The 15,103-nt window shown below is 32.3% G+C and overlaps 1 protein-coding gene across 2 annotated transcripts in view; it reads left to right on the top strand.

Annotated features, from left to right (window-relative positions):
* COL11A1 (collagen type XI alpha 1 chain) overlaps positions 1 to 15,103 on the top strand; it is a 256,417-nt gene that overhangs the window by 26,078 nt on the left and 215,236 nt on the right. For both annotated transcript variants that reach the window (XM_031967174.1, XM_031967173.1), the window contains exon 2: positions 514 to 681. In XM_031967174.1, the coding sequence (XP_031823034.1) occupies positions 514 to 681 (168 nt within the window). The remainder of the gene's footprint in view (positions 1 to 513; positions 682 to 15,103) is intronic.

Here is a 15,103-nt window from a genome sequence, read left to right as displayed (position 1 = left end):
AAATAGGAGTTTATTGAAATGTTTGCTCTTCATGAAAAAAAATGAATATACTTTCAGTGTTTGGTATCACTTTGAATAGTTAGATGGTGCATAAATTAGATGCTAATAGGAAGGTGATTAATATGGATTTATAATAATTTCAGTATTCAGCATTAATAAGGATTATATAAATAATCAATAAATTTTCTTAGACTATCTCTCTCAATTGTCTGAAATCTTTATCTCCCTAAAAGCTTATTTGTGTATGGTTTATGTTAAATCACAAATAATATAATGTTAACAGCACTAAATTATTTTTTGTTATTTCCCCCTAAATTTTAGTTCCTTTGTGTTTATTTGGATAGTTCATTTTTGTAAGGATCATGCCCTAAAATATCAGATAGCTATGTCATATGATGCGTGGTTATTATTTACCTCTTTTGATTATAATATTGAACTGCCTATTATATTAAAACTTCCATTTTCTTATGTCTGATTATCAGTCAATAATCTCTTTTTCTCTTTTTTTTCTAGCGACCCCAGTTGATGTATTAAAAGCATTAGACTTTCATAATTCACCAGAGGGAATATCAAAAACAGCAGGATTCTGCACAAACAGAAGAAATTCAAAAGGTTCAGATACTGCTTATAAAGTTACAAAACAAGCACAGATCAGTGCCCCCACAAAACAGCTATATCCAGGTGAGTTTATAATGGTCTATTTTGTACTTCATAATCTACCAAGTTTTCTTGAAGTTGAATGCTTTCTTTTAATAATTTAAATGATTCATGCAATTTGATAATACTTCAAATTTACAATTTACTTATAGTGCAATATAAATGAATAACCAAACTATATAATGATTTGAGAGCAAAAGATTCCATTTGATGAAGACCGAGGTAATGTCCATTTGAAGACTTTTATCACATATAAACCTATTTCAAGATGGCAAAAGATGAGTGACTATCTCATAGCTAAACTATCATGTGTATATTTGCCAAATTTACTCCAATAATTAGAAACATCTTGTTAAAACAGGAGCCATTTCTATGTGTTTTTGTGCCCTTGGAGTACTTAGGATATGGTAGTTAGTCAAAACTTAAGCTAGATAGGCTGAGAAAATTTGCATATCTTGAGATTCCTTCATGGTGTCTCAGAGAAAATAAGTTGAATTCTTTAAAAATATTTTGTGAAACTGACACAATAATAAACATTAAAAACCAAATAGTTGGGTTGAAAGAGGTCATTTCATTCATTTACTATTACCAATAATCTGTAAGTGCTTTTTTGAAAGACACATCTAATTGCAAACACTTTAAAGTTCCCTGCTTAAGATAGTGGAATGCTGTGTTTTATACAAGTATTTTTGTGGTTATAACTGCCACACAATGTCAATACATCTCAAAAATTATTTACACATTTTTATTTCTTTAGACGTTATCCAAAATGCTAGAAGATATTCTGATTTTAAAACTTTTATTTGCCATTTTGGTTTAAAACCAAACCATAGATGAAAATATGATTTGTAGTAAATGATCTTGCATAGGGTTGATTACTCTTAATCTCAGCCCAGAATTTGGAATTATATTTAAAATGATAACATTCTCGGGGGAGAATTTAAAGCTAAAATCTTATTTGATTTCCACAGTATAATAACTCATATGGGTATCTTGATAATCTTTACCATTGTGACCAATTTGGTCAAATTAAGTAACTTTCTCCAATAGTAATTCTGCTACAATCAGAAAACACAAATTGCCCAAAGATTATATGGTAATGTAGAGTTTCAATTAATTTAAGTAAATAATTTATGTGATTTTTATAATATTTCTCATTCATAATGGTATTCTCATTTTTAATTATTCCACATAATAATGTGATCATAAATGATTATTTTAAACAAGACAAATCAAATTTATTCTCTGGGTTTCTAAATAATATATCATTTCCAAACCAAAGATGTCTTCCTTTTTTTCTGTTGAAAGAAAATTTATTTTTTAGAGAGGTGTTTTAACGCATGTAAGATATTTAGGGAGTTTTATGACATTATCTTCTTAAGTATCAAATATTGGTCACATCATAAAGTGATTAAGGATTCTGAAAGTAGGCATGGATTATTTGGGGCAGATGATTGACATTTTCAAATATTCTCAAATATCTACCATTGTTTGATTCGTGGCACTATTTTTACACTTTTGAAAGGCTTCCTAAAAATGCTGCACAGATACATATATTTACATGTATACACACATACATACATCTGGGTTATTGGAATGAAAAAATAATTTTGTTTAGAAAATTATATATTACCTAAAATAATGGGATTTATTATGGAGACTTGAAGAACTAAATTAAGTTTAATATTTTATGTGGTATGGCTTTGGAAAGCATTCTCTGATTTTTTTTTTTAAGAACAACATTTGAAAAAGAAAATTTAGAAAATCAAGAAGGCAAAATTGAAAACTGTACAATTGAGAACAAGGGACTTTTAGAATCATTTAGAAATTTGTATACATTTTGTATTTTTATGTAATTATTTTTATATGATAGATGACATTCAATTCTTATTCTTCCTCTATTCTACCATTATTTATTTATTCTAAAAATAATTTTGTATAGAGTAAAAAAATAACAAAAATAAATATTTTAGTTGAACATGTTGCTTTTTCTTTTACATTGAGACTCATAATATATACAAAAGGATACTGAAAGCCACAAAAAACCTATCCATATATATATACATATGTATATGTGTCCATGTAATACATATATGCACATCCATGCATAAGTACATATATATAGATATTATAACAATTACTTTGCTTTTTCATTAATCTATATTCTGGCTTCATTTTCCATAGTAATTAAAAGAGACATTTTAATTAGAATTTATTGATGATAGGAAGCTGTAAGAGTTTGTAGGTTTGTGGGTAAAAAGATATAATTGGGTAAGTCAGAACATCCTGAAAAAAACATTAAATGAAAATGCCCAGTCTTATTATCTCTTCCCTTCTGAAGTAGGTTTTTTTGAACTTTCATTATGTCATTTTAGTCTAAGTAATTGCTGTCAATAGGGAAGAGCTAAAGTAATTGATAGTTATTTTTTTTTTTTGCCCTCATAGGTGGCAAAAGTTCATTTTAACAACAGTCTTCAGGAAAATACTTCTCTCTGTTGTCTACCTTTGTGACATTAGTGGTGGAGAATTTATGTAAATGAGGTAGGGAGGAATATGAAATAGTAGCCTATTGGGAAAGAAATTTTGGGAAAGGTAGGGCCTTGTGTTGTCTCTTAAAACACAGCAAGTGGCCCTTAATTGGGTCATCATGAAAGACTGGTGATGATGTCAAATATAACAAACTGGCATTAAAATAAAAACAAATCAGCTATGGCAAACTTAAAAAATTGCAAAGGTTAAAGAGAAATATATAAAAGCAATAATTTTTCAACTTCCTTCTTTTTCACAGAAGCAAGATCTGTGGTAATTCAACCTCTTTTTTAATGAGTAGAATAAGTAGAAGAGCTCACAGTGACAAAGGGAACTGCTTATTTGAGTCCCTAAAGTCAGAGTAAATACTGTCATTATGATGTTTTTCTAGCATTTAAATTATGGCACTGTCCTTGGCAGTCCCAAACTGGATGCTTTAATTTTAATGTCTGAAAGCTTTCTGCAGCACAAATGGAAGGGAGGCAGTCATTTACCCTTTTGCCTTAACACTAATTTCACAAGTCATGCTCCCATTATAGGAATCAGGAAAAATGCTGTCAGTAAAACAAGTCAGTGAAAATAAATTAAACTCTTATTTTTTTTCTGTATCAGACAGACAATTGTTTTGTCTAATTCTTTAATTTTTTTAAATTTAAATATTGCTATAATGAGTTTTCTGAGCAATTCTAATAATTGTGAACAAGTAGAAACAACTTCATACAAATAGAAAACATAACAAAGAAGCTCTTTGGATTAGAGATTAGAATCTCTGCCCCTTGGGCCTTGCTTTTTTTCTTTTATAGTATTTTTTTTCAATCGCATGTAAAAGTAGTTTCCAACATTTATTTTTGTAAGATTTTGAGTTCCAAGGGCCTTTCTTTTGCAGATGATAGTAATTTATTTATTTATTTATTATTTATTTATTTATTTATTTATTTTTAATTTACTTTTTAAATATCCCATTTTATTGAGTACCATTATGGTTTAGTGATAGGACCTGGATCTGTGTTTTTATGATAAGTGAACTTTCTGATTAGGAAACTGCCCCTATTCATTCTGCAACTTAGAATCTTAAAGAAATAGATAAGACATGGCAATGTTAATTGATTTGCTGTGTCACACAGACAGTACATGTCAGAGGTAGTCTTTGAACTCTAACCTTCCTGGTCCAAGGTCAACTTTTAAGTCACTAGGCTTTGTTGCCTCAAGGCTATCTCAGTTTCCATTGAGAAAAGCTTAGTGACTATTTAGGAAGATGATAATTCCAGGGCATGTTGCCCTGGTAAAAGCACAGTACTATATTCCATTCTGCTTTACACATTTGACTTTGACAAATTAGAATGTTTCTGGAGGAGGGTAACTGGGATGATAAGGAGACTATATACTATGCCCTGGAAAGTTCTATTGAAGAAATTGGATATTCAGCATACAAAAGAAAATGTTTGAGCTTTGGGCTGATGGGGAGACCTTTTGAGGTAGAAGATTTATGGTTTATCCCTGATAGGAAGAAGTAGGGTCAAGGAAATATGCAGAGGCAAGTTTTTGAAGGAAAGGAAGGAAAATTTTTCTAACAATTAAACCTATGCAAAAAATGTAATAAGGTCCCTTTAAAACTAGTGGACTCTCCTTTCCTATAGATCTCCAGGTATTGTTGTCCATCCTTCATTGTTTGTTTATTTGTTTGCTTACAATTATTCTGTAATATTTTCATTGCAGTTATTTAATATTTTATTTTTTACAAATACATGCAAAGATAGTTTTCAACATTAACCTTTGCAAAACATAGTGTTCCAATTTTTTTTTTCCTTTTTGCCTCCCTTACCTCTCTCCAATACAGCAAAGCAAACTGATACAGGTTAAACATGTGAAATTCTTCTAAACATATTTCTATATTTATCATGCTACACAAGAAAAATCTTATCAATAGGAGAAAAAACCATGAGAAAAAAACAACAAGCAAACAAACAACAACAACGAAAAGGTGAAAATACTATACTTTGATCCACATTCAGTCTACATAGTCTCTGGATGTAGGTGCCACTTTCCATCACAAGTTTATTGGAATTGCCTTGGATCACCTACCTCATTGTTGAAAAGAATTGATCCTCACATAATCTTGTTACTGTATACAATGTTCTCTTGGTTCTGCTCCTTCACTTAGTATCAGTTTATATAAATCTCTATAGGCTTTTCTGAAATTAATTTCTTATAGTACAACATTATTCCATACCATATATATACCATACTTATTCAGCCATTCTCCCCCTCCCCCCGATGAGTATACACTCAATTTCTAGATCCTTTGCTACTACAAAGAGGATTGCCACAAACATTTTTGCACATACAGGTCCTTTTCCCTCTTTTATGATCTTAAGATATAGACCCAGTAGAGATATTACTTGCATCAAGGGGTATGCACAGTTCCAAATTGCTCTCCAGAATGGTTTATCAGTTCACAATTCCATCAGTAATGCCTTAATGTCCCAGTTTTTCCACATCCCTTAGAGCATTTATTATCTTTTTCTGTCATCTTAGGCAATCTAAGGGATGTGAAGTAGTATGCATTTCTCTAAACAATAGTGATTTAGAGCATTTTTTTCATATGACTAGAGCTTGGTTTCTTCATTTGAAAATTATTTATATCCTTTGACCATTTATCAATTGGTATCCTTCTTTCTTGAAGAACACCAGTGGCATCAGAAGGGTAATATTTTGACTTGCAAGTCATTTGGGATTTAAAGAAGAGAGGGCTATATAAATTCACTAGCCTCACTCTTTCCTCCAGTAATCAAAGATCAATAGAAAGACATAGGTCAAGACAATTGGAAATGGCCCTGGATGCAGTGACTGACCTTGACTTTTCTAAATTAAAATCTTTCCCATATCTTTTTTTCTGCAGGCAGAGGTTGTGGGACCACCTTCTTGAGATGTTAGAAAAACAATTCCTATTTATTTATGAGTTGACCTAACTGACTTTTGAAGTTTCTTACAATTCTAGTAGGCTGCAAAATAGATTTGCTTTTTTTCAAGCATACACCTATCAAATATGTCTTTCTTTTCCCTTCATCCTGGTATGATGGCTACATTTTTTCCATCCTATATCATATCTACTATCCTTTGCTTATAAAAATATTTTCTCCTTTTCAGAATTCAATTTCTCACAGGATTTTTTTTTAACCTAGAATACCTTAGTCATTTGAAAGCATGGGCCAAAATCAACAAACTGTAACTTCTCTAAAATTGGCATATTCATTTGTAATAAAACTATAATGATAGAATCTCCTTGATGTCATGTTGTAAGATTATAATTCTTATACTGTCACCAAGTGAAAGACATAGTGAATAGAAGAGAGATTATTATTTTTTGTCCTGCTATCATACTGTTTTATTTTCATCATTGTATATTCAGTCTGAATATCTCTCCTGCCAAATGGTCTTTATTTCTTATTTATGACCGTTAGCTCAAATCACATTTTCCCTGCCTAAAATGATTTTTATCAATAATTTCTGTAACTTTTATAAATTTTACTTAACCTAACTATGTTTCAACAGGATACTAGCACTAGTGAAGAAAAATATCCAATCATAATTGAGAATGTTTATTGACCCCTATATAAAACCCCAATATATACCCCTTTTAAAATACTTATAGTGGATTGAAAATGATTGTTTAATGAATACATTTTCTAAGGAGAACATCTATTATAAATCAATAATTAGCTTTATTTAAAAATCATATTTCATTCCTTCATGTAAGATACTATATTTGGGAACTAGGATTTACATTACTACCTATGCAAAAATAAAGCCATTTGAATCTGGACAATATAACACTCAGTTTCTGTGACTTTTAGTAGATTTCTCTGATTGTTTTTTCATAGTGTGTTAGAAGATTGAATGCACATTGCCCAGGCAATTTAAATTAGTGCCACCTGCCTCAAGCACTTTTAACATATCTTTCAAATTAACTATTCAGGCAAGGCAGGTGCTTAGAACTTTTAAAATCACTCCTATTTTAATCCTTTTAAATTCTTTCCTGCTGTTTACCGTTTTAACTTTATCTTTCTACTCAACTCTCATTTTACTATTTGCTCTTCCATTTTCATTTCATTGGCTGAGTTAAAAGTACAGGTTAAACACACACACACACACACACACACACACACACACACACACACACACATCCCCCCACATCCCAATCCAGACAGCCCTCTGTCCTCCATCCCCTATGTATATGTATATCTATATCTATAGATAGATATATATGAAAAAGGAACAAGTAGTTTATTTTTCACACAAATACACACACATATATATGTATATATATATATATATATATATATATGTATCACATTTATATAGAATATCTTTGTTATAGGCAGTTAAGTGGTGCAGTTGATAGCTGAGCTCAGCTGAAGTAAAATACATTTAAACTCAAATTTGGCTTCAGATACTTACTAGCTCTGGGCCCTGAGCAAGCTGCTTAGCCCTCTGTCTTATCAAGTCCCTCAAGTAAAATAAGAGCATCTATGTTGCAGGGCTGTTGTGAGTATCAGGATAAAATAATATTTGTAAGCACTTAATGCATTGTTTAGCATGTAGTATTTATCTGTAAATGCTTATTCCCTTCTCCCTCCTGGAATAGAAAAGATGTGAAACTATGTGGTCGTTTGCATTTAACACATTTATAAGGACATAAACCTAGAAAATCATTAATTCGATGTTTTGAAATAGGCCAAAGTTTATTATTATGAGATTTCAGGGTAGAGAAGGTATTATAACCTTGCATTAGTCAACACTATTGTCTAGTTTAATATCTTTTTGTTTTTAATTACTTTGCTTTATATATCCACATTTTCATATCCTACAAAATATTGCAGAACAAAGACAATTCAAATACTTTCAATTACAATTTGATTATTAAAAAAAAAAAAGCTTCACTTCCCTATACCACTAGAGAATTTTTTCCAAGCTAATACTGGTGATTAATCATCACACACTGGCAATGGCTATTAGGATTAAGGATAGGGTTTGGGTGTGTGGTTTCACTGATTTTAGGGATTCCTTAAGAAGAAAACTCTCTCCAAATGGTGGTTTTCATTTTCTCTGAAACTTACAGTTTTAGAGTTTTTAATGCAGAGTAGTCAAGCAGATGGCTTTAATATTCTTGAATGCAGCCCCAAAACAGATTAAACTTTATTAGGAAATATTTAACAAAATAAATAAAAATAGAGCAAAACATTCATAAAGTTTACATGTAAATTTTTGAGTCACTATATACCTCCCATCCTTATGTATGGTTTAAAAGCCACTAGTTTTGATTTGACTTTTATATCACTGGTATAGAGAACTGGTTGGTTAAGTGAGTTGACTGGGACCATATCAGTATCAGTCAGAAATAGGACTTGAAGCAGGATTTTTTCTGTTCCAAGGTTAGTTGTCTAGCCATTGCACCATATTGATTCTCAAAGTTGTTTAACGAGAAACATTTCCACATTCAATTACCAATGTTAATCTCTGTACACACACATACACATTTCATCAGCAAACATTCAATAATTCTGTTTCTCAAATCCCTTTCCTATAATCAATGCTCCATATAAATGATTTTCCCTTGGTTTGTAAGTCTAATAACATCAAACAAAAAGGAAATGAAGTTATTTTTTCAAGGCTTGGTTTTAGTTGTTATATTACTCATTACATTAATCACTATTCATTTTCTATATTTCCCAGAATTTACATTTTCTTCTTCTTTGATAACTGAAAGAATATTTATTTATATCTGAATTTCTGGCATCTCTCATTTTAAAAAAAGATTTAAAATTTTACTCCTAGTGATTTCAGTATTATATCTGTAAACTTTCATAATATGAATTTAATCTAAACCTAGCAACGTGACCTCATTTAAAACAGTCTGTCACTCAGTGAACTTTCCCCCACTTTCTGCTTACTCCCCTAACTTACATTGCCTTCTGTTACAGCTACACATCTCTGTTTCCACCAGATTCAGTTCCTGAACTTTAAGTGCTCCAGGTTCTAGTAAACATTATCAGGGTTTGCTTGTTTTTAAAGAACAAATTATCAATCTTTTTTTAGGCTAGTATGATTTTTTATGAGTTTTTTTTTGGCAAAGATACTGAGTGCTTTGCTATTTCCTTTTCCAGATCATTTTGTAAATGAGGAACTGAGGCAAGCAGAGTTAAGTGGCTTGCCTAGGGTCATACAGCTAGGAAATGTCTATGGCCAGATTTGACCTTGGGAAGATGAGTCTTTCTAGGTATAAAGATAGCAGTTTAGCTACTGTGCCACCTAACTGCCCTTAAGAATAAACTATTTGTTCCATTTTTGACACAAACAAGATACAAAAAACTTTGTTCAGATGTTAAAGATTTATTTCTTTTTGTCCATTTTTAAACTTAATACATTGTATTAATACAATAATTAATTATTATTAATAAATTATATAATAATAATTATTAATTAATACAATAAAATAATATAATTAATTAAGACAAAACTTACCTTTAGATAAACTGGCCAAAATGTTTTAAAAATATTTTATCAAAGCCAGATTCCTTGGGGATTATTGAGACTTTTGTTCATGTTGACATTGAGTAATTCTTGACTATACTTTGAGTCTAGAATCAGTCTACCAAAATGTACCAGCATCAAACAATATCTCTCCATCCTATCCATGTGTAATTTGAGGTGTTTTTTTTTCTTTAAAATGAGTTAAACTATTTGTATACTATCTCTGGTAGGAACCAGGACATCTGGTGCCTTGCAGGAGTCAAGGGTTGAAGCAGGAGAACTATGTACTGAAAAATGAATTGTATTATTGTGTGAAAGATATGGGGAAGTTAATTGCAGAGGCATAGCAGACAGTGATGGAACTCTGGAGTCCGGAACATTGGGAACAAGAAATCAGAAGTCTCCCTTTATCACATTCTATATCTAGATACCATTTAAGACATTCTTGGGATAATCTCTTGAGAGATTATTATAATTTTGATGGCATCTTCACTATATGATTGCCTCAGGACTTTAGATAAAATTGCTAGCTTCACCAAGCCTTCTGGGAAGTAATATTGAGATATTGGGAGGCTTCTGCACATCTTAAGAAAGGGGCAAAGAGGTCATTGAAAGGTGTAAACCTGTTTGGGGAAAGAAAGATTAAAACCTGAAATGTGGGGAAATGGGTCAGGGAAATAAATATGGGGTACCTAGAATGATTTTTTTCCCTGGAATCATGACTTTTAGTTGTAAAAACTGTTTTGCTTTATTTTCTTTTAGGACCATAGGAAAGAAAAGTGAAGTGGCAAGGACTTGGGTCATGGGTTGGCAAGAGAAGAAATCCCATATAGGTTGAAAAAAAATAGCATCCTTGACAAGTGCTGAGTACGACCTCAGAAACTGCATTTGAGAGTAGAAAGAGTTATATCAAGGTGGAGTGGATGGCTCCCTCATTCCAGCAATATCCTTAAAGTTACATCTCTTCTATCCTAACAATGCCCTGAGAGCAGATATTTTTCAGTTTCCAGAACCTTCTTCAATGTTTCTTTATCAATATTCTGAATCCCATCTCTGCCTTTGTACAGGCTATACTGCCATTTTTAGAATTTAGACCCAGAAACCATCTTTTGAAGGCTTTGAAAAAAGCCTTTTCTAATTCTATTAGTATTAGATACTTCCTCCTTCTCCAAATACTGTCAATGTAAAATATCTGTATACATATTGCTCACATTGCCTTTTTGTTTTACTTTGTGTTCTGAGTGCCTAGCTCAATGCCTAGTGCATAGGAGTTTAAAAACTGCTTGTTGCATGAAATGGGTCCAGTCAAGGTTAAATTTCTCAAATGCTACAATCTGCCTCCTGTCTATTGTGTAGCATTATTATTTTATTTTTAGATCCCCATCCCCTTTTAATCTTCAAAAGAATTTATCAGAATTTCAGTTTTTTGAGACTTTATTACTCTTTAATATTTGCTTCTTAAAATTCACTGACCTTGAAGTAATTCCTATCATTTTGAGGAATTTCAGTTGGTTTAAAATATTTATCAATTGATTAGTTAATTGAATATGATTTTGATGAGGCTATGATCATGAATTTGGGCATGCTTCTAGCTAATTGGCTTAAATATACTTATAAAACTAGCCAAATAGCTCCCCAATATAAGCTGTTATACACAAGAGAGTTGATTGAGAACATATGTAGTTTTGATACAATTAATTAGTCAATCAATCTACCTGCTAGCTAATGAGTATTTGTTACATAAACACAGTAATAGAACATGTACACTAATGTCCTACTCTAATATATCATTGTGTCCTGGGGGTGATCCTAAGATCTTGAAAGCTAAGTTGAAATGCAATGCAATGCAAGCTGTGGTAGTTTCTACCATGTTGGAAAGGCTTCAAGGTAGTCCTTCTGGCAAATGCATACTCACTCCAGATATCTGTCAAGAAAGGGAGAAAGGAAAGGAAAATAGGGAGGGAGGGAAGGGAAAAGGGGAGTGAACAGAGGGAGGAAGGGAAGGGAGAGAAAGGGAGAAGGGAAAGGAGAAAGGGAGGGAAGAGAGAGAGGGAGGTAAAAGAGGGAGGGAAGGAAGACAGAGAAAGGAAAAAGGGAGGGAAGAAAGGAGGGAAGGGAAAGGAGAAGGGAGAAGAGGGAGAGAGGGGAGAGAAGAGAAAGTGGGAGGGAAGAGAGAGAGGGAGGTAAAAGAGGGAGGGAAGGAAGACAGAGAAAGGAAAAAGGGAGGGAAGAAAGGAGGGAAGGGAAAGAGTAAGGGAAGGGAGGAAAAGAGGGAAAGGAGGAAGGGAGGGAAGGAGGAAGGAAGGAAGAATGAAGAAAGGAAGGAAAGAAGGGAGGGAGGGAGGGAGGAAGGAAGGAAGGAATGGAAGGATTGGAAGCAAGTAATGGAAGGAAAGAATGGAAGGAAGGAAGGAAGGAAGAAAAGGAGAGAGAGAGGGAGGAAAGGAGGAATTATTATATGTCAAGTGCTGTGTTGCTTTCTATGGATTCAAACAGAAAGTAAGGCAATCCCTATTCTCTTAGAGCTTATGAACTAAAAGGGGATACAGATCATATAAAAAAGTTCAACTTCAGTATGGATAGAAAAGCACACCTTGGAATGTAAAGTCATAGAAGATTTCAACGTCTAGAGGATGGAGGATACTGTGGTAAAGCAGATAACAGTGCCTAGTGTTTCTTAGGATGCAGTGTCAAGGGAAAAGGTAATAAAACTTTGTGTTTCAGGCTCTTCAGAGATAGGGCTCTTGTGGTTGAAACAATAAGTTATTCAGTTTGGCTAGAATATCAAAGTCAAAGGACAAACAACTTTTTGGTGTCAATTCAATTGAAGAAAATTAATTTTTATATTCAATGTTGACAGGACAAAGACTTTGCTATCAAAAACATTCTTTCTTCAAATGTTAGTAACTGTAACTTCTGAGAAGTCATGAATTTTAGCTCTAATAGCAGTAACTACAGAGGCCTGTTTCCACTAGAATTGTTCCCCTGAATGATAAAGGCAGGTCATCACTTTTCACAAGAGTACACTACTACTACAACTTACCTGTCTCCTGGGGAAAAATAAATCTAAAAATCAAATTCCCTTAGTCCATTGTGCTACACAAAGTCTTTCTTAGTTAAACCTATAGCTCTAACTGTAGAGAAGTTTTTCCTTATAAACCTTTGAAACCTATTTCTTTGTTACATCTCTAATGAAACAAAATGTACCTTAAGCATGATTTACTTTTCTTAGGAAAGACTCAGAGTAGATCTGAAGGATGGGAAGCATTTGTATAACTAGAAAGGAAAATAAAGAATTCAAAGGAGAGGAGATAATTGAGTGAGAGAAAGCAGTTATTAATGAATATTGAGTATTCATGGGATAGCAAAGAAAATGACTTTGCTATAACTATAAAGATGCATTGTTGAAGAGTGGTTCAAAATAAAGTTAGATGGACCAAGTCACAGAAGATGTTGAAAGTCATGTACAGATAATGAAAGTAATGAAATGCATCTCAAGAATTTTAAGTAGGAGAATAGTCTAGGTGTGAGGTAAAGGGACTTTAGAATTTTGCTGAATGGAATTGTGGGTGGTTCTTTCCATCAACATTGTTGGAAACCACTCCAAGCATATGCTTTATTAAACAGTGGACTAATAATACATTATATAAAAGATCTGATCATGATAATAGATTTACAGGTTTAGATATAGAAAAGTTACTCAAGATCATCTTGTCTAAACCCCTCAAAAGTGAGATCCAGAGATATGAAATGACTTGCTCTAATTCTTAAAGGTTCCAAATGACCTCGCAAGAAATTGAACTCATCTCCTTTGCCTCTGATTACTTTCCATCATGCGACAGCATCTTCCATGTTCTAGAATTTATTGGCAAGATAAATTCCAATCAATTATTGTACAGTAGCCTCTACCTTAGCATTTTATAGGTCCTATGAAATGTTTGAATATTAGGTGAAGTATGTATTATAATTGAAAACAGTTATTTTGCCAAAGGATTTGCCAAAGGCTATCAAGGTGGTATTCATCCAGAAAGAGAATTTCAAAGAACAATTTTTAAAACAGTAAGATAGTGGCTATCACTTCCAAACATGGTTAGTCAATGAATCTGTAATTAAAGTACATGATAGGAAAGCCTTAAAAAGAATTTTAGAATAAGCAAAAAGAAATACTATATACATTATAATAAACTAGAAGAGTTCTATATGAGGTAATATAGGCTAAAATATAAATGTGTTATGAGGAAGGTTAGTTACATTCCATGAGTGATAGATTTACAAGATTTATTAAAGAGATTTAGGGGCATTCCACAGCTCCCTGATATTGATGACACAGAAAGCAATCATAGTCTCTAAAATCTTTTTGACTTAAGATACTACTATGAAGCAATATGAATTTTCTTATGCTGAATAATGTGTTCTAATTAATCTAGTAGTCTTGATTATGAATACCAACATGAGTGAAGAAAGGAATATGGCTATCTGGAAAACATCAATGTTTGATTGTTATATAGTATTTTCTTCAAAATTCTGGATGATATCTCATTGTATCTCATTGACAGAAACTTTATGTGTAGATAGTAGAGCACTAAACATAGAGTTAAGGAGACCTGGGCTGAAAACCCATTTTTGACATTGGCAGTTTGATCTTAGTCAAATTATTTAACTTCTCTTGAGTCTCACTTTCTTTTGTAAGATGAAGGGATTCAGATTGATGGCTTGCAAACCTTTTCTCACTCTCAATCTAAGATCTTGTGATTCTCATAATCCTCCTGCAAGCTGGGCATTGCAATCATTATTATTATCCCTGTTTTTCAGCTGACAACACTGAGGCTTTAAGGAATGATGTGATTTACATAGTCACATGTGTTGAACAAAATGTGTCGGAGGCAGGATCCAGAGACATGTCTCTTCTGATTCCAAGTCTGGCACCTTCCCCCTTCACTCTTAAAAAAAATATTTCAAAATAGAAAAACAAACAAACAAACAGAAAAACCTCTTTATATGCACAAGGGAACATAAAAGATTCAATATATGAAACAATAAATTTACATTTCAAGAAAGTCTATGTAATAAAACTGTACTTTATGTTCAGATCCAATGGCCTTTCTTAGAAGGTTTTTAAGAATATGTTAATTTTAATATCTTATTTGAAAATTTCCAGCTGGGATTTAGAAAAAAGATATTATAAAATTGTAATTCACCAGAGCCATAACAAGGAAGAAACAAAAGAGGTTTTTTGTTTGTTTTTTAATGTAAGGAAGTTTGTGATGATAAAGTCTTAATATGATAATGATAAAATAAATCTTTCATGTTGCAGAAATTTATTTACAGACATCTAAGTATTTGTCATTTGCTATAATTTTGGGGGGAAATGAAAAATTCCTATATA

This window comes from Sarcophilus harrisii, chromosome 4 (assembly GCF_902635505.1).
Source record: "Sarcophilus harrisii chromosome 4, mSarHar1.11, whole genome shotgun sequence".
In the NCBI taxonomy this organism is placed as follows: domain Eukaryota; kingdom Metazoa; phylum Chordata; class Mammalia; order Dasyuromorphia; family Dasyuridae; genus Sarcophilus; species Sarcophilus harrisii.
The sequence above is the reverse complement of the archived record's forward strand: the minus strand, read 5'-3'. Positions and strand labels throughout refer to the sequence as shown.